The 18,320-nt window shown below is 50.4% G+C and overlaps 1 protein-coding gene across 2 annotated transcripts in view; it reads left to right on the top strand.

Annotated features, from left to right (window-relative positions):
* LOC115910068 (cat eye syndrome critical region protein 2) overlaps positions 1-9,873 on the top strand; it is a 93,672-nt gene extending 83,799 nt beyond the window's left edge. For both annotated transcript variants that reach the window (XM_030959888.1, XM_030959889.1), the window contains 8 exons: positions 85-176; positions 450-576; positions 1,925-2,358; positions 3,872-4,000; positions 4,499-5,297; positions 6,824-8,219; positions 9,061-9,166; positions 9,373-9,873. In XM_030959888.1, the coding sequence (XP_030815748.1) occupies positions 85-176; positions 450-576; positions 1,925-2,358; positions 3,872-4,000; positions 4,499-5,297; positions 6,824-8,219; positions 9,061-9,166; positions 9,373-9,378 (3,089 nt within the window). In that variant the 3' untranslated portion in view covers positions 9,379-9,873. The remainder of the gene's footprint in view (positions 1-84; positions 177-449; positions 577-1,924; positions 2,359-3,871; positions 4,001-4,498; positions 5,298-6,823; positions 8,220-9,060; positions 9,167-9,372) is intronic.
* Positions 9,874-18,320: the final 8,447 nt, after the last annotated feature.

Here is an 18,320-nt window from a genome sequence, read left to right as displayed (position 1 = left end):
AGTCCCACCCCAGCTTTCTCAAAGTGAAATACTTCTCTGTGTGTGTGTGAGTGTAACCATTCACCTTTCTCTTGCTACTGCCAGTTCTAGATGTGGTGAAGGCTCACAAGGACTCTTGGCCCTTCTTGGAGCCCGTTGATGAATCGTATGCTCCCAACTACTACCAGATCATTAAGGTATGGAAAGTGGCACACCCATCTTGACTGATGCCCTTTGTTGACTGGGATGCACTTCTTTGGAAGTGTTTTGAAGTTTGATGGGCTGTATTACTCTCACAGTCCACCTCCATGATTCTGGCAGTCCCTTCTAAACTTACAAGTCAAGAAAACCAAAGATGGATGGCTGCCTCTCTGGAGAGCATCCTCTGCTGCCCACACGCTCTCTGAGCTCTAACTTTGTAAGCCCCACTGTGCTTTCTGTAACTGAAGGGAAGTTTGGTTGTATTCCAGGCCCCCATGGATATCTCCAGCATGGAGAAGAAGTTGAATGGAGGTCAGTACTGCACCAAGGATGAATTTGTGGGTGATATGAAGACCATGTTCAGGAACTGTCTTAAGTACAACGGCGAAGGCAGTGGTAAGAGCTGTAAGATACTAAATTTGTCTATTTGCAGTGCTCAGCCAAAGCAAGCAGTGCCCTCTTCCACCTCACCAGTACTTGATTTGTGATTCTTTCAGAATGTTTTTGGGAGACCAGATGAAAGGGTAACCTGCACTGGGCTTAGCAGTTTGGTCAGGCTGAATTGGGGCATGGCACACAAAGGACTGCCATGTTGGTAGATGGTGAAGGCAGAGCACACAAAGAGAGGAGAGCCTGTTTCTTTCTGAGCTCATTCCTTCATATATTTATGTGTGCCCCTTTTCCTCATAGTAACTAATACAGACTTTGAAAAGCATTGCAGTCTGGTTAGCTGCCAGTGTTTGTTGAGTACCACAGGAAAGTGAGGAGTGAACCATGCCTGTCCTCTGGATGGAAAATGTAGTTTTTAGTTCCTTGGCTATTGAAGGAACTACGTGAGCCTACAAATGGGAAATCCTGGGTTTAATTGCCATACCAATTAAAATTCTATGTGTTGCTTAGACAAGAAATCTGTTCCCATATGGTGGGTCATCACTGCAGACTGTCTCACCAGCAACACCTGGTGAGAAAGGGAGAGCAACGTTAAGAACAAATCAGCTGTTGCTGTTGGCTGCTAGTAAAAGCATACCTGCACTGCCAATGGGGAGAGCTCTGTTCCTCAAGGAACTTCAGGGTTAGTTTAGTGGAAACAACTGGAAAGTCACTTGCTTCAAGGCCTTGTTACCAGCACCTCTCACATGTCTTTTCCTTCCTATCCACTCAACAAAAAGTAAAAGCACATCTCAGCAGAACTGTCCAGTAAAAATGGTGCAGTGGGGACACTGGTGTTGGCAATAGCTTTCATGTCAGGGTCAACAAGTGCTTTGGAAACTACACAGATAAATGTGTTTGCTGATTTTCCTCTGTCTTGTGGCCCACAGCAGAGACCTGAACGAGTCCAAGAAAAGCCTCTGAAAGTAATCAAATAGCATTGCTGGAAGTTCACATTTCTTCTCTCAGCACTCCTGCTGGCTAACTGTGCAGGTCACACATCTCTGTGAGCAGAGGTGGTGCTCCCCTAATGCAATTCTTGGCACTAGGCTGGAACACTGAGTTAATGCTGGCTCTGCAGGCCCTGCTGCCAGTGGTACTTTGTCATGCCTGTGTGCCTGTCCTCTGCTGGGGTTACTGAGCAGAACTGATGCTGTGTTGCTTATGGAGTTCAGGAACCAAAGCCAACTGGTTAGAAACAAAAGTCTTCCTTGGAGAAACTTGGCAGAGGAGAGATGATTTATCTGATGTTGCACAATTGCTTAATTGCTTCTCTCTACGAGGCTCTGACGTTCTTGGGGGTTTTTGACTGCAGAGTATACAAAGATGGCTTACAACTTGGAGAGGTGTTTCCACCGAGCAATGATGAAGCACTTCCCTGGGGAAGATGGAGACACAGATGAGGAGTTTTGGATCAGAGAGGACGGGAGACGAGAGAAGAGGAGCCGGCGGACCGGCCGCTCCAGCACAGGCAGCGTCTGGACTCGATCACGAGACCCAGATGGGCCTGGCAAGAGACAGCAACGCCTGGAAAACGGAGGAAAACCTCCACCATATCGAGCTGCTTCCAGGGCTCCCGCTTCTTCCTCCTCTTCCTCCTCCTCCTCCTTCTCCTCGTCCTCTGTGGATGACCCAAGTGGCAACCCCATGCAGGCTGCTCGAGAAGTGGGCCCTTCCAACGGGCGAGGCTTCCCCCGCTCCCTGCAGTACGGCGGCATGCCCAGCCCTGTGCCACATCCTGGACAGATGGTAAGGAGCAGTTCCTGCTGTCCTCTGCCCATCAGGACAAGGGAGGGAGGGAGGGAAAGGGGAATGAAACTTCCTACCATGAAATCCTTAGTGCCTGTCAGGAACCTTTTCCCAGAGATAAAGGGTCAGAGCTATGGTTCCTCCAAGTGAAACCTTTTCAGCCCTTAGATTTAAACTGGTGAAATTTAAGTTTTGCCACATTAGGTGGGGGCGATCTCCTAATGTTTCTCATGACTGGCATGTCCCAGTGTAGGTTGCACAAACTGATTGCCCCCTTCTCTCCTTGGAGAGTAGCCCCAGTGTGCATGGAAGGCTGTAACATTTCTTCCCTTACCCTCCAGTTTATGAAGCTGAACAATCTGGTCTTCTTTTGTCTCAATTGTTTACAGATGCCTGGTAACTTTGTGCCATCTGTGTACTACTGCATTTTGTGCTTTGAGTATTTATAAAAGCAGTAAACTGAATCAAACAAAGGCCACCCTGGACTGCAGCAGTGACCTATCTTTAGCCCAGCGTTTCTTCTCTGAATGCCACCTCTGTTCTGCCTCACTTCTGGGCAGTTCCTCACCCATCCTTCACTGCCTTTTCCATTTTAACGAGTGATTGCTTGCGGTGTGATGTATCTGCTGTTCTCCTGAGATCTAGGCTATCTCTTGCCCTTTTAGCTAGAGATCAAACAAAATTTTTAGAGTGATTCTTGTGCTGCAGATGGTGGGAGGCAGTAGGAGAGCTGGAGGCATTGAGTATTTTGACAGAAATCCAGCACACTCCCGGTTGTCTTCTTACTTCCATACTCTTGTGGTCCATTCCTCTTCTTGAAGCAAAGCACTGCCCCCTCCAGCCTTCTTTCTTGCCCCCCAGTATTTGGGTGGCAAGTGAGTGTATTGCAGCCTTAAGTTCAGGGCTGAGTCATGGTGGTGTTTGCAGGGGTCCCAGGACGAGGGAAGAGATGAGAATCTTTACTCCATGTTTCAGAAGGCTGATTTACTATTTTATGATATGTATTATATTAAAATAAAATGATATATTAAAACTATACTAAAAGAATAGAAGAAAGGATTTCATCAGAAGGCCAGCAAGGAAAGGAAAAAATGAACGATAATAAAATCTTGTGACTGACCAGAGAGTCTGAGACAGGTGGACTGTGATTGGTCATTAATTAAAAACAACCACATAAGACTAAGCAAAGATGCACCTGTTGCATTCCACAACAGCACATAATTATTGTTTACATTTCATTTCTGAGGCCTCTCAGCTTCTCAGGAGAAAAAATCCTGGCAAAGGGATTTTTCAGAAAATATCATAGCGACAGTGAGTGGCTGAGGTGTGACAGAGTGGCTTTGATAAGGTTGTGTCACCTCATAGAAGAGTGTGTGCAGCTTTTCCACAGTACCTCCAAAACAGTCCAGCTGCTTATTTGTGCAGTTACTCCAGCCTTGGCTTCCCCTCACCTGCAGTATTTCTGCTGCTTTTATGCACTTCACAAATTGTTTTATTTCTCCCCATCCCTCAGAGACCAGCGGTGCCAGGAACCTTCGGCCCTTTGCGTGGGTCCGATCCCACCAAACTGTACGGCTCTCCGCGAGTGCCCGAGCCCCATCCCGGAGACCCAGTGCAGCAGCACCAGCACTTTGCCATGCAGGTGAGCCCCTCCTGCGTGGGCTGCAGCGCCCCAGGCCTCATGGCTAAAATGAGGCCTAATAGGGGTAGTGTAGGAGTTTGGGAAGGAGTGGGAAGTTGTTGGATTTCTCAGGTGTTTGTGGTGGAGGCCAGTCATGCTATGCAGAGGATAAATCCGATGTCCCCAATTCGGTTGTAAAGTATGGCTTGAAGGGTGGTAGTATTGGCTTCTGCCTGTCAGTGTCATCAGCTGATTAGTAGGAAGGACATGATTCCAACTCCTTCTCAGCCAATGAATAGTACAAATAGGCTGTTGGCGATGATTAGGATGAGTATGGCGATTAGGAAGAATAGTAGGTACGTGAAAAATTTTGTAATGTAGGGGTCTGAGGCCATATGTCATGTTGCAAATTGTAGGATAGATCATGATATGAACAGTGCAATGGGGAAGAAAGTAGGGGAGTAGAAGTCTATTTTTAGCCCGTGGGGCTGTCACTGAGACCCCCCTCTCTCTCCGCAGCCGGCCGTGGGACTGAGCGAGCATCGCGGGCACCGCCTGGGCACTCCGGAGAAGCAGGCGTGTGCGGCGCCGGCCCACGTGGCCGGGCTGGGCCCCCGCCTGGGCTCCCTGCAGCTGGGCCGCCCGCCCGATGGTGTCTACCCACCGGCCCAGTTCCAGCAGGGCTTCCTCCCGCCACGGCACAACGGGCCCCCGGGGAAGGCGCCGGAGGGCTCGGAGCTGCCCCCGGGACACATGTACCGGCCCTACAAGTACCTGAACCGCGCGCATCCGGCCCTGTGGAACGGCAGCCACGCCGGCCAGGCGGCTGTGGGGCCGGAGGAGAAGGCGCCCATGGGGCCAGGGCCCTCACTGCAGCCCCGGGTCCTGGGTCATATGATGGACCCTCGGGCCATGAGGCCGCCACTGCCGCCAAGCCAGTGGAGCGAGCAATCAAATTTCCTACCTCACGGGGTGCCTCCCTCAGGGTACATCCGACCGCCCGGCAAAGGCGCCGGCCAGAGGATGCCGCAGCCGCCGGCCGCTCTCTTTGGGGGCCCACCCCAGGTTCAGAGAGGGTGCCAGGGCGGGGACTCCATGCTGGACAGCCCGGAGATGATCGCCATGCAGCAGCTGTCATCCCGTGTGTGCCCGCCGGGTGTGCCTTACCACCCCCGCCAGCCGCCCCCGCCGCACCTCCCCGGGCCCTTCCCCCAGCTGGCCCATGCTGCCTCTGCCAGCAGCCAGCCCCCAAAACCCATGGGGAATGGGAGCTCACAGGATCCAACCGGGCAGACCATGGACATGGACAGCAGCCAAGGTAACGCCCTGAGTGCCCACTGGTAGCACTTGACCTTCCCTGCCTGCATCTGTTGCCTCCACCGCTCAGAAAATAATTCAAATCTTGATTAAATATTTGGGGGGGGACAGAGTTTTTATGCATAGTTTTATTTTTTTTTAATCTAAATTGGAATACATTTTCTACTCAGGGCATTGCTTAGATTTTTCTAGGACAGTTTTGTTGCACTGTGACCTGCCAGGGGTCCCCTCTGTCCCAGCTTTACCTGCAAGTTATCAGTGTGCCACGAGGTGCAAATGCAAAGCATAGTCTGTAATGCTTCTAGAGCTCACCTGGAGTTAATATTAAAATTGGATCTGCAGAGAGTTAGGTAAGGAGAGGAGATGTTATGTGAATAAATGCCTTAAATATACTCCTTTGAGTGTGTGTAAGTATAGCTTCTCCTCTGAAATGCACATCTGCCTTATGAGCTCTCAACATCTTAAAATCTTCACGCGCCAGGGCTGCCCAAAAGCCCCTGAGCAGCTGTATCAGTTCAGGTGGGATGGCAACATGTCATGCATGCCCTTACCGGTTTCTTTCTGGTTGAATTTCATTTGTTCTATCCGGTAAACTAGAGATAATAAAAAAGAAAGAACCTTAAAAATAAAACCTAATGTAGAGATCAAAAAAATTCGGAGATCAAAAAAAATTTTTTTCATTAATTCTAGCTGGTAAACTAGAGATCAAAACCCTTGTATCTTTTATCAATCCCTTGTGTGCCTTGCACTAAGAGGAAACTCTTTCCTTGTGTGGCATTGCTTAAAAGTTATCATCATAACTTAGCTTGCTGGATATAGAACAGAGACGGGGAGAACATTGAGTGATTGCAGGACAGAGCAGTCTCATCTCCAAACCACAGTCGGTTAAAATATGGTTGTGATCAGCTCTGCAGTACCTCAGGGCATGGTGGTGCTTCTGCCCAAGCTGGATGCAAACAGGGTTTGTCGAGGGTGGGCCTAAATTTGATGTTAAGAAGAAATTCTTTACTGTGAGGGTGGTGAGGCACTGACACAGATTGCCCAGAGGAGCTGTGGATCCCCCATCCCTGGAAGTGTTCAAGACCAGGATGGAGGGGACTTTGAACAATCTGGTCTAGTGGAAGGTGTCCCTCTCCATGGCAGGGGGTTGGAACTACATGATCTTTAAGGTCCCTTCCAACCCAAACTATTTTATAATTCCATGAGTGGAAGGGATAAGACAGCCTGAAATCAAGCTGCCAGTACACCAACACCTTATGTTGCTGTCATGTGGACCCCAAGTCTGCCTCTCCTTTGGGCAGCCTCTGCACACCTCTGTGTCAGAGCAAACACGTGTGCCATGTAATTCCAGAGGGGCTGTGACTTAGCAGTGGCTCACAAACTGCAGTGTCTACCTGTGCCATCTTTCAGAGAGAGATGCAACCTCATGAGCAGTTTTTAAAAGAGCACTTTTAAAAAAAGCAGCTCTTAAAGATCGCCCAGATTTGCAAAAATGAGACGTGTTTGACTTCCTTCCCTCTCTTTCAGTGGATGCGCTGGCAGGCATGGACGAGAAGGCTCAGTGCATCAGCATTCCCGACGGGGCCTACGCCAAACTCCTACCTCATCCCAAGCCCCCGCTGCCCATGGAGTGCACCAGGCGCGCCGTGCCCCCGGATGGGGAGGGGGATGGCCCCCCTGGGAAGGGCGACCTGAAGGCAGGGCAGGGCAAAGGCGCGTGGTCAGCAGAGAGCGGCTACGCCAGCGACCCGGGCTGCGTGAGGGACCTGGGGCCCGCCTCCGAAAGAGGGGGTGCCCTGCCTCAGAACGGGGCGGCGGGCGAGGGGCCGGCAGCTGGCCCCGAGGGGAAGGGGCCGGCTGCCAACCTGCTGGAGAAGCCCCTGTGCAGTGGGGGAAAGGCTCTGCCCGAAGCAGCCGTGCCTTGCATGGGACAGGGCACCGGCCTCCCTGGCATGGACACCACCTCCATGGGGGCCGCCCCCAACCAGTTTCATCCTCTCTACATGTCCGGCCTGGAATACCCGAATTCAGCTGGGCGGTACCACATCAACCCAGGCCTGCAGGGGTTCAGCCCCGTCATGGGGGGGAAGCCACCTCCTCCTGCCTCCCACCCCCAGCATTTTCCCCCGCGGGGTTTCCAGCCGAGCGGTGCCCACCCCGGTGTCTTCCCGCGGTACCGGCCGCCCCAGGGAATGCCGTATCCGTACCAGCCGCAGCCCCAGCCCTCCTACCACCACTACCAGCGACCGCCCTACTACGGCTGCCCGCAGGGCTACTCGGACTGGCAGAGACCTCTCCACGCCCAGGCCAGCCCCAGCGGGCACCCCAGTGTCCCCCCGTCCCTGGGCAGGCCCCCTTTCCCGGAGCGGGGCCTGCAGGGCTGCGAGGCGCTGGGCGCCGCCATGGCCTCTCCCAACCGCGTGGACGCAGCCAGTGCCAAAGAGGTTTCTCCGAGCAACGGGCAGGAGCTGGGGCCTGAAGATGAGAAGTCCGAGGAGTCCCAGGAAAGAGCGGAGAGTCCCAAAGAGTTTCTTGATTTGGACAACCACAATGCAGCCACTAAGAGGCAGAGCTCAGTGGCAGCGGGGGAGTTCCTCTACGGAGCCCCTCCGCCACACCTGGGTGCGGGGATGGGATTCGGCCCGTCGGCTTTCCCTCCCCATGGGGTGATGCTACAGACTGGCTCTCCTTATGGATCCCGGCATCCTGCCAGCCACTTCCAGCCCAGGACCTATGGATCACCCATGAATGCTCACCTGTCTCACCATCCAGCCTCCGGCCAGGCCAATGGTCTCTCTCAGGAGGGTCCCCTGTACCGCTGCCGAGAGGAGAACGTGGGTCACTTTCAGGCCTTGCTGATGGATCAGAGAGGCAGTGGAGGTGGCATGGGGGGGCCACCCCAGGACTTGTATAGACCCTCGGGGTAAGATCCTGTTTTCTGCAAGAAGGCAAGGTGGGAGGGGGGTGATGCCTGGGTGACCATCAGTGTTGGATACCCTTGAAGGGACATGGCTTCAAGTCACAGGAGATGGCAAGTAAAGTTGAAAGGCTAAGAGGTGGCTCATGGAGTAAGAGTGCTAAGATGGAGAGAGAGTCTCATTGCACCTCCTTAAAGCAAGGAGCACTCTCTGTCATGGAGAACCTGTAAGCCTACTTCATCCATCCCCACACCAGTGCTGAGTTTCCCCTGGCAGTGTTTTGCTAATGTGTCATCCAGGGTTGAGCATCTCTTCATCACAGGGGCTCTTGCCATTTTCTTTGCAAATGTTTTATTTAATCTTGCTTGTAGTGAGGCAGAGTCGCTGACTAAAGTGGAAGTTTGCCTCTTGTTATGAACATCCTTGATGTTGCCCTCTTTTTGTCCTCTTGCTTTGCCCCTTCTCTCTGTGTCAAATTTCCTTCACAGAAAGTTACTTCTCACTTAGACTGCGTATCACATTTTATTCCCAAGTGGAAAATACTGCTACTCCAACAATTCCCTGTTCAGTTTTTATGAATGTGCCTCAACTGTTACTGTTCTGTCATCATCACAGCATCAAGTCCTTCCTTCTTCTAGTGTTCAGGGAACTTGGTTTAAAGCTAAGCCACTGGGGGAATGGCATGGGTTGAGGGCTGCATTTTGGGGGGAAGCCAGACAGAATATACAAGACAAATGCCTGTATGCGAATGTTGTATGTATGTCTTCAGTGAAGTAGTTTTAACCGAGTGGGGATTTGCTCCTGACATTCATGTGCTAAAACTCTCTCCATTCAACCTGACTGCAGAATGCAAATGCATCAGGCTCAAGTTCCTTTCCCGAAGATGCCTACAGCAACCATGGCCCGGGAAGATTTGACATCACAAAAACCATCAGCGTTGCCTCTGGATCAAGTAAGGGCTGCTAGAGAGAGCAGAGCTGAAATGCAAGTCTTTCTCCTCCCAATGGTTAAAGGATTGGGGTGTTTGGTGAGGGTGGGAAGAACTGGAGGGAGCTGTGAACTTGGGCAGATCACTAGCGTTAGCTTTGAACTGGTTGCATGCAATCACGAGATGATTCCTTTCTAAAGCTTCTCCAACTCTTGTTCCTCCTCTTGCAGAGCTAGTCCAAGAAAGGACAGACTTCATGAAGACGAAAGCCACAGATGACTTGGACAAGGGAGAGGAGGGGCAGGCCCTGCTCCCACCCTCCCCTCGCCCAGCAGCATGGAGCTTCCCGGGTCCATGGAGCACGGCGCCGTGCCGGATTTTGTGCTGGAAACCCGCAGAGGTGCTGGGCCCAGCCAGCCAAGCAGCTGGATCACCACACAGGGCACCCCAAACTAGTGGCTTTCTGTGACAGGAGACTGCGTCTCATTCAGGGTTTGAGGGATTTTTTGGGTGGGGAGGGCGGGGGTGGGGGTGGAAACTTTCATTGACTGCTAAACTCAGGTATATTTTTCAGGGTGGAAGAGGACGATGATGGAATTTTACTTGTAGTATTAACGTGTGTGTTTTGGAGCTGGATCCAGTTTACAGAATTTAACCTGTTGCCTTTCTGAATAAATTTCTGTTGTTGGTGAATGTATTGTACATAATGGGGGAGGGGGTGGGCCCAGCTTGTAGTGGGCTTAGCACTGGAGGAATCGTTAACTGTTTACAATCATATCACACTGAAATCTTTCAGGATAGGGTGAGGGTTTGAGGGGAGTGGGGAGAGGTGAGGAAATGTGTGATGGATGACTTGCTGTCCTCCTTCCTGTCCTCTGCAACCAAGACACGACCCCATGGCTGGTTGGCTTAATTGCTCAGGAGCATAACATGTCCTCCTCTTTCTCTTGTCTTCTTCCTCCTTCCCCTCTCACCCCCACCTCCACCCCTCTGGATCCAGGGCCTGAGTGCACTTCCAGCTCCTGTCATCATGGGGGAACAAGGAGACCAGGAATTGAAACCAGGGCAGGACACCCATGGCACCCATTGTCCCTTCTGCTAGTATAGTACCTTTCTCCCCGCCTTTCTGATAGAAGAAATGTGTGCTCTAGAAAACAGAAAATGGCATGACTGTTCATCTTAAAATTTATTTTGGTGAAACCAGTGCAGCTGCAGGTGGAGCAGCACCTATCCAGTAGAACAATTTTGTGCTAATCTGTACTGCCCTGCTGCCCAAGAAGAGTCCCCACCTCTTTCTCTGACCCTGGGCTAAATTCACTTCTTAGCAGCAGTGGAGCAGAAAGTGCCACAGGCTTCCTGAGTACTTGCTGAGGAGGAAGAGCAAGAGGCTGCCTTGGGGGAATGGCAGGATTACTGCAGTGTGAGCCATTTGATGGATTTGGCATTTGCAAGTTGCAGGTGAATTGGGAAGCACTCAGGCACTCATTCAGAGTTAGATGTGGAGGTTGATTGGCTCAGAAGCTGAGGGACAAAAGGGCTGCATGCCCCAGTTGAGTTGGTTTTACTTTGTTGTCAAGCAGCAGGTCCTACAGGGCTAGTGGCAGTACTGCACTGGGAAAAACCCTCTGTGCCAGTGCTTGGACAGCCACTGCTTGTTCAAGTGAGTTCTGTAGGAATTTCATCTGCATTTATTCACATCTTACAGCTAACAAGCATTTGATTATTCTTGGGGAAGCTGGCGTAAAACAAGGGAGTTTTTATGTTATGAGACTGGGCAACAGGAGCTGCTGGGAGCACAGCTCGTGTGAGCAGGCTGCTGGTTGCACTGGGAGAGGACAGTGCTTCAAAAGAGGATCTGCCAAGCTGTGGGACAGAGGATGGCAGCAGCAGGAGGACAGAGCAGCATGCCCTTTAGTCTGTGTGATACCAGCTAGAGGAGGAATACTGTCTCCAGTTTCTGGAGGAGTTTTCTGTCTGCTTTCTTATTTTGGGTGGTGCCATCGCCCATATCTTTAGCTGGATTGCAGCAGGATGCAGGACTGTACTGCCTTTGTCCTGCTGTGTACATCTGCCACAAACTGGCAGAGCTGTTCAAGTAAATGGCAGGTAGCATCTGACTGAGCCATTGCTCCTCCTGTCCTAAGCTTTTGGAAGAACAAAAAGACTAAAAACTGAGAAATATCCCTTCCTGAAATAGTTGGGAAAAGGGAGGACTGCCATGTTAGTGCCCAATGAGCCTCACTTCTCTGTTGCTACAGTACTTTTGCCTCTGATGAGCTGTGTAGGGCCAAGGCATTTTCCAAGCCTAACAGGAGTTAAAATTCCTTGTGTGATGGCACAAGTGTGCTTCCAGGTGCAGTTCTTACCCAGTGCTGCAGCCAGCCTGGGAGCTGGAGCTGCTGGCTGCTTAGGCCAGGCAGTTGCCTGGGACATCTGTCAATGTACTGGGAATGGCTTCCAATATCTATCTACAGATGCCATTACATTAGGGAAGGGAAGGTGAGGCTTTTGGTGTGGTTTTTGTTTCATTTGTATTCATCTGTCAGGGAGCAATTGTGACTGGTGGATTGATCTAAACTGGAAGAGGTGATCCTGAAGGTTGACCTTTGACTGAGAAATGGGTAACTGCTTTCCCCAGCCAAGAACATTATGTTATGTCTCTTACAAATTTGTCCCAAATCTGGCAGTGGTTTTCAGAGGTGCCCCATCTGCTCCAAAAGGCAGGGCTAGATCCTTCACTGAACAGAGCCATGGAAGGAGTAGGAGATATTAATGAAAAATTGTGCAAGTATAACTCCTCTGTAAGACAACAAACCTGGGACAAACACAGTTGCTTCTCTTTGTAAAGCAGTCTTTACTTCACCATAGATATAAAATAATTGGAAATTACAGATTTAAAAACAGAGGAACTGGAAAATATAGCAAAGCATTTTGTAGCAAAGCATTGAAAACTCTGGAAATGTGAAAATAGATTCTGCAAAGAAGCCCTGCCATACTTCAGCCTGTCTTCTGTATCACAGCCAGCTGAATATTGAATGGGGCTCTCATTCAGCCCATTGTGAACGTTGCAGAACAGGAGGTTTTTAGATGCTATAAAAACTCCAAGCAGGCTGAAGCACACATCAGCTGGAACTGGCACTGAAAACATGGTTCTAGTGGGCATGGCCTCTGGATGAGGACCAAGCCTCAATCAAAACAGGAGACAGCTTAGGAGGGCAGGAATTGCTTGTGGTCTGCCTGGAGAGGGTAGTGCAGTGTCAGACAGTGATAGATACCTCACCTGACATGAGGCAAATCTGGGAGAAGGGTTTGACTTGCAGGTGTGGAAAAGAAAACCAAGTAGTGAAGCTGACTCCTCTGGAGGGTTTCTAGATAAATGGCTTTTGATGCAGACAGTAATTTTCATTGAAGTGGCTAACAAGCTGCTGTCGTGAGGACAGATGGTTTCTGTTAGAAAAGTACTTGTAAAGAATACAGAGAGCTATGGCTGGGCTTTCCTGAGGACAGGACATTTTGAGGTGGAGAAATGCTGCTGGAGTCTTAGGTTGGAGTTTCCAGATTTTCAAATGCTTTGTTCATAAGTGAGGGTTGGAAGTTTTTCTTTCCCTCTTACAATATCTAGGGATCCCCTGAAAATCAGAGCCTAATCTCGCTAGGTACAATCTGAGCAAATCACAGAAAACTGGCTCTCCTCAGAGGGAGCAGCCCTGGGAGAGGACTGCTGGGCTGGAATACCTGTGCCAATGTGAGGAGGAACAGATAATGTGAATTTTATGATTTCCAAACCATGCTGCTTTGTAGATATTGTGGAAGATAGATTTGAGGGATTTAGAAGAGTAGCATTGCAGCTGTTTATGCACAGAGTGGTGTTTTGTGCCACGGGTTGGATTGCAGTGCAGGAGAAGTGTAGCTGCACTTTAAAATAACATGGCTTTTGAGTGCCATGCTTGTGCCACTATCCTACATTTTGAACACAATACAGAGAAACTGCAGTGCATTCCCCAGCATTGTTGTAGTACAATATATTACCAGGTGGTCCTTTTTCAGAAAGCATCCTGAACTGGTAACTTGGCAAAATTTCCTGTGGCTATTACTTTCCCATCTGGAGGATGTGTTTTGCTATAATTACAGATTTCATGTTAAATGAGATTATATAATACATAGAACAATTATGAAGTTGCCCATGCTCAAGCACAACAAAAATTTCTGATATTCTCACAAGAGCTTTGTGTGCTACTCTACCTTTTTAGCCTCTTGCTCTCCCCACCACTTCCTCCTTTTTAAATGGTGTGTGGTGTTCCCAAGCTCCCTGGATGTCAGGTTGCCTTTGCAAAGGCTGTTGTATAAAATCCCCCTGAGACTCTGAATCTTTGGGCATCTTAGGTGATACAGGCCCTGGCAATTCAACTAGAAAGGGCAGCCGCTGAGGCTTCACTGTGACTTTTAGCAAACTTAGAAGTTTTCAGTCTATAAATTCCATGGTGTGACCCACCAAACCACTCAGTAGCAATCCAAGGCACCAGCCTACAATGAGGAGGACAAAAGAGGAAAGCAAATTTGAAGCTTTGAGGCCCAACTAGTTTGATTTGTGACTTTGAGGACACACTTTTCTTGGAAGCTTCTGATTCTTTCTTGTCTGCCAAATGCCTTTTTCATGCAGACTTTCCGAAGCAAATCGCCTGTGTATATTTTTGTAAGTGTGGTTTCTCAGGGTCTTGGAGAGCTATCAGCTTTATGATGTCTTCTCTGAAAGCAAGTCACAGAGACTGTCTTTCATTCTGCTGACTGAGGCAGCTCCCCTGCAGGTTCTCACCCCAACACTTCTCCATTTAAAATGAAGGTATAATTAGAAAACAACCTTTCTTTATTTTCTCCACTGATCCTTGTCAGGTTTTTGTTCATCTCTCCGTTCAGCCAAGGTGGTCGTTTGTTCTTGATGGCTTCGTTCTGCTTTCCTTTTCTGCAAAGACTGTGTTGCTGAATGCTCTGTGGAATTTCAGAGAAGGTGCTGAAATGAGTGACAGGGAAGTGTCATCCCAAAGGGTGGCTTGGAGAAGACCAGCAGTGCAATCTGTGATGGTTTAGTTGGTCCTGGTTCCCCTTGCTGCAGAGCAGCCATGCAACTGGGTCTGCTCTTAATCAAAGCAACCCCTTAAAAAGTTTTTATTGTGGTGCATCAGAGGAGGAACAGAGGAGTTTGCTCTTGCAGAATTCCTGGTTTGCTTTCAGGCGGGTGCTGGTGTTTGCAGAGCAGTTGTGTGAGTGCCAGGTCCTTCCTGCAAGGCCAGGACTGAGATAGCAGGCTGTGCAAGGGGGGCTGCAGCCCCTGTGAGCTGTAAGAGCCTGTGCTTATTGTGAGGGAGAGAGCATCTCAGAGGCTGCCCTCACAGCCTCTCCCCACCTGTACCTGTTTAACGTGGTGGGGGTGAGCACGCTGCCAAGGAGAACTCAACCAGCTCATACTGAACGGCTCCTGCTGCTATTCACTGCCCACCTCCCACTCTGACAAACAGTGGGGAGGGACCCATTTCCAGCTGTGTCCCAGCAGGAGCTCCTGGGAACAAGGGCAAGGCTCAGTCCACCCTTAGGCAGGGAAATTCAGGACAGGCTTTAATGGATTTGAAACTAGATAGTAACATCCAAGTGTACCTCTGAAGCGAGCTGTGTTGTGCCCTTCCCTTTTTGATCACTGTCTCACCTTGGCTGACATGCAGGATTTGAGAGGCCATGGAGCATTTTGTAGATCTAACACTGCTGGTCTTGCCTTGACTGAAGGCTTTTTTCCTTCATTTGCAGCCATGGCCTAGATTTCTTTTGGCAAAGGTCTTCCTCTTTTTGAAACGTGGATATCAAAGTGAACAGCGCATCCAGGAGAGAGCTATGTCCACCAGGGAAAGAGGGGACAAAGGATTAATTAGGACTGAGGCTTAATTGGGATTTTCACCAATTCTAGCAAGTCCCTCTGTCCTTTGCCCCTTTTATTTGGAAACATTTGGCTCACTTAGCTAAGGACAGTAAGTGGAATATCTTCTAAAGCAGAACTGACTCTGTGTGAGCACAATTCCCTTGTTGTGAACAAAGTCAGACCAGAGAGCCACTGGGGACTCCTTTGGGCATCAAATGAGTGAGAGACCTGCAGGCACCTGGTGCACTCAAACCCTGGAACACGGCAGGGGAGCCATCTCCCTTTCCAAAGCCAGCCAGGCAGCTCCAGGAGCCCAGGCCTCAACTCTTAGTCTGGAAAGTCCTCTGATTCCCTTCTGTATCATATGCCAACCCTTCCCGTCTCCTTGTTTCCCAGCTTTCAAGCCTCTTTCCCTCTGCTGGCTGCCCTGCAGTGGGTGGCTGTCAAGGGCAGAGATGAAAGCTCGCTGCCCACGTGAGCACAAGGGCACAGGGCTGGCCCTGCCAGCTGCCTCCTGCACACACACACACAGCAGCTGGGGAGGGCACATTTACTCTCCTCATGAAATTAGGGTGTCCTCAGTGGCTCACAAATGTTCTCTCTGTGCCACCCAGGCACAGTGGTGTCTGTCCATCTGCCAGTACAGCCGTTTGCTCCTGGTCCCAGTGCAGGGCTCCCACACGTGATCCTGGCATGTCTACCTCCAGGAGGGTATAGGTTAAAAATGCCTGTGCATATACTGTGTACAGCTGTGGAAACTCTTGTCCCTCCTCCTTGATGGAACACTGAATGCTGCTGCCTGATCTTTTTCTGAGCAATAATAACCTGCAGCAGTGCAGCTTTGACCTTCCTGTCCTGTTTTAGGGCTAAGGTGGCTATGGAACACACTGGGGGGGTCTTCACAGTCTCAGTGGGAAGCAGGGTGCTCTCTGTGGCCCTGCATTTTATCATGCCATGTTCCTGCTTTCCCAGAGACTGGTGGGTTGATTTAGGTAGCCATGAGAGAGCTGGTTGTGTTTGGGAAGGCAGAGAGGGAAGGGAGCATTTGGGTAAAGTTGAGCCTCATCCATCCATCCATCCATAGAGCAGAGCACATGGAAGAGGGGTGGGTGGACCACTGGTTTAATGCCTCTGGGGGAGGAGAGTGAGCCACTGCTGCTTCCCTTGGCATTGCTGGGGAGGGAGTGGGGGAGCCTATGCCACTACATCCATTCATTTTTCTGAAGTTGGGTAACATTGGGGTTGTTTTTGTATTATTGTAAGTTTGTAAAGAATGTAATCTGTCTGTTGGGGGCACAAGGAGAAAACGGGGGCCTTTCTCTTTTTGGGTGAGGCTGTTCTTATGTTGCTGTGCTTTTTGTTGTTGGGCAGGGAGGGGTCTAGTGGCCATGGGGGCAAAAGCCTGGCCCTTGTCAACGGCTTGCAGCTGTCCCAGGGTGACAGGAGGGAGAGCTGAGGCTGCTGCAGAGACCTCCCACACCAAGCTGTGAAAATGCCTCTGCCTGTGTCCCTCGGTGGGGGAAACCTGACCTCTGCAGTGGGGCTCTGCCCTGGCATGTTTTGCTGGGTGTGCTGGGATGTCACACTCCAGGGCTGGGCTTGCTTGTGCTCATCTCAGTTGGAAACTGGGCTGAGCAGCTGCCCATGCTGTTCAGGAAAGGCTGGACTGGATGGGCTCAGTTTATCAGCTCAAGAAGGAGTTCATGCTGGAGCTGCTCATCCCAGCACTTCTGTCCCCAGCAGGGCCTCGGGGGCTGCACCTCTCCATCCCCTGTTGCCCAGGAGCCCTCTCCTTCCTCCCCATCCTGTAGAGCACAGTGTCAGGGATCCTCTTCTCTCTCCTGCTGCTGCAAAGTTGTGTGAACTTTCCTGGTCAATACTGGAAAGGGGAATGCTATTTATTTTTATATTGTGTATATTTTGTCTTGGTCTGCTGATTACCTTTGTTCCCCAAGAGCGACAGTTACCTCAATAGTTAGTTTAATACTGTGTGTTGGGTAATTTTTTTAAAAAACTTTTTAAAAATCTTGATCCTTGGAGGTCTGTAGATTTTATTTCCATATGAATTGGTTATTTTGTATAAAGTACATTCTTAAAATAGCAATCACCCTTGCTGTATGTGTGTTTTCTTGTCTCCTGGATGGTCTCCCTCTTCCTTTGCAAGGGGAAGCGGATGGGGGTGGGAGGATAACACAGGGGCTTTTTTTCAGAGAGACAAAGCCCTGGACTGCAGTCAGACACCGTTGTACCACCTGTAATCCATTTACAAGAGAGCACCTGGAAAGCTAATCGGGATCATTTCCCGTTCAGCAGCACAGCTGCCTGCCTATGAGCAACCCAGCTGTGGAAATGAGATGGAGTCACTGCTTTCCCCCCAAGGTCCCTGGTGGGCTGAGGGTTTTCCTGCAGCCCAGGTGTGCAGGGAAGCCTTCCTCTCTCCCCAAAACACACCATGCTTTTGGGGCACAGACCACCTGTGCCCCCACACCCACGTGAAACCTCTCTGCTTTAAAAGTGGTGACTGCCCTGAATGGAGCCCATGGGGTGATGCTGCTGAGGAGGAGCTGATGTAACCTCTGTGACTCTGCTTTGTGCTGGTCAATGATGCCCTCAGGGGCTGTTCGAGGAATGGAAAGCCTTTGGAGCCCGTGTGTGGTGGTCCACATGAATATTGAGCCCAGAAGGGCACTTGCTGTTAGCTGTTTATTCAATCTCATGTGGGATGGGGCAGGGGTTGCAGCAGGGAGGTGTCCAAAGGCAGCTTAGCTCTTTCTCACAGGTATCAGCATCACAGCCAGGCACTGGCCATGCTGGTTCATGCTGGGGGGTGCCTGCTGTAGGTGCAGGGAGGTAGCTTGCACTTGGCCATTGCACAGCTGCTCCCTGAATTAATAACTGCTCAGTTCTGCTGATTCTGCAGCTTTACAACAGGACAAAATAAGGGTGATTTTCCTTAAAAGCTGGTGCCAGCAAACAGAGGCATGTGAGGATGAACAGCAGAAGGATGGGGGCACAAAGGCTCCCAGGTGCATGCTGCAAGGCTCTTCCTTCTCCTCCTCAGCTCCATCCAGTGAAATCTCCCTCTGTTTCCTCCAGGGCTGCTAACAGACGCTCACATCTCCTGCCAGAACAGCCCTGTAGCGTAGCCTGCTTGCTCTGTGGGCTCCATCTGCCCCTCCTGTGGGATCCTCACTGGGGCTGGGGCTGCTCCCAAGCTGAGCACACTCTCCTGGCTCTCAGCACCAGAGCAGCCAATGCAAAGAGATGCCCAGG

Source organism: Camarhynchus parvulus, chromosome 1A (genome assembly GCF_901933205.1).
Source record: "Camarhynchus parvulus chromosome 1A, STF_HiC, whole genome shotgun sequence".
In the NCBI taxonomy this organism is placed as follows: Eukaryota; Metazoa; Chordata; class Aves; order Passeriformes; family Thraupidae; genus Camarhynchus; species Camarhynchus parvulus.
Note: the sequence above shows the minus strand (reverse complement) of the source record. Positions and strands in the feature narration are given on the sequence as shown.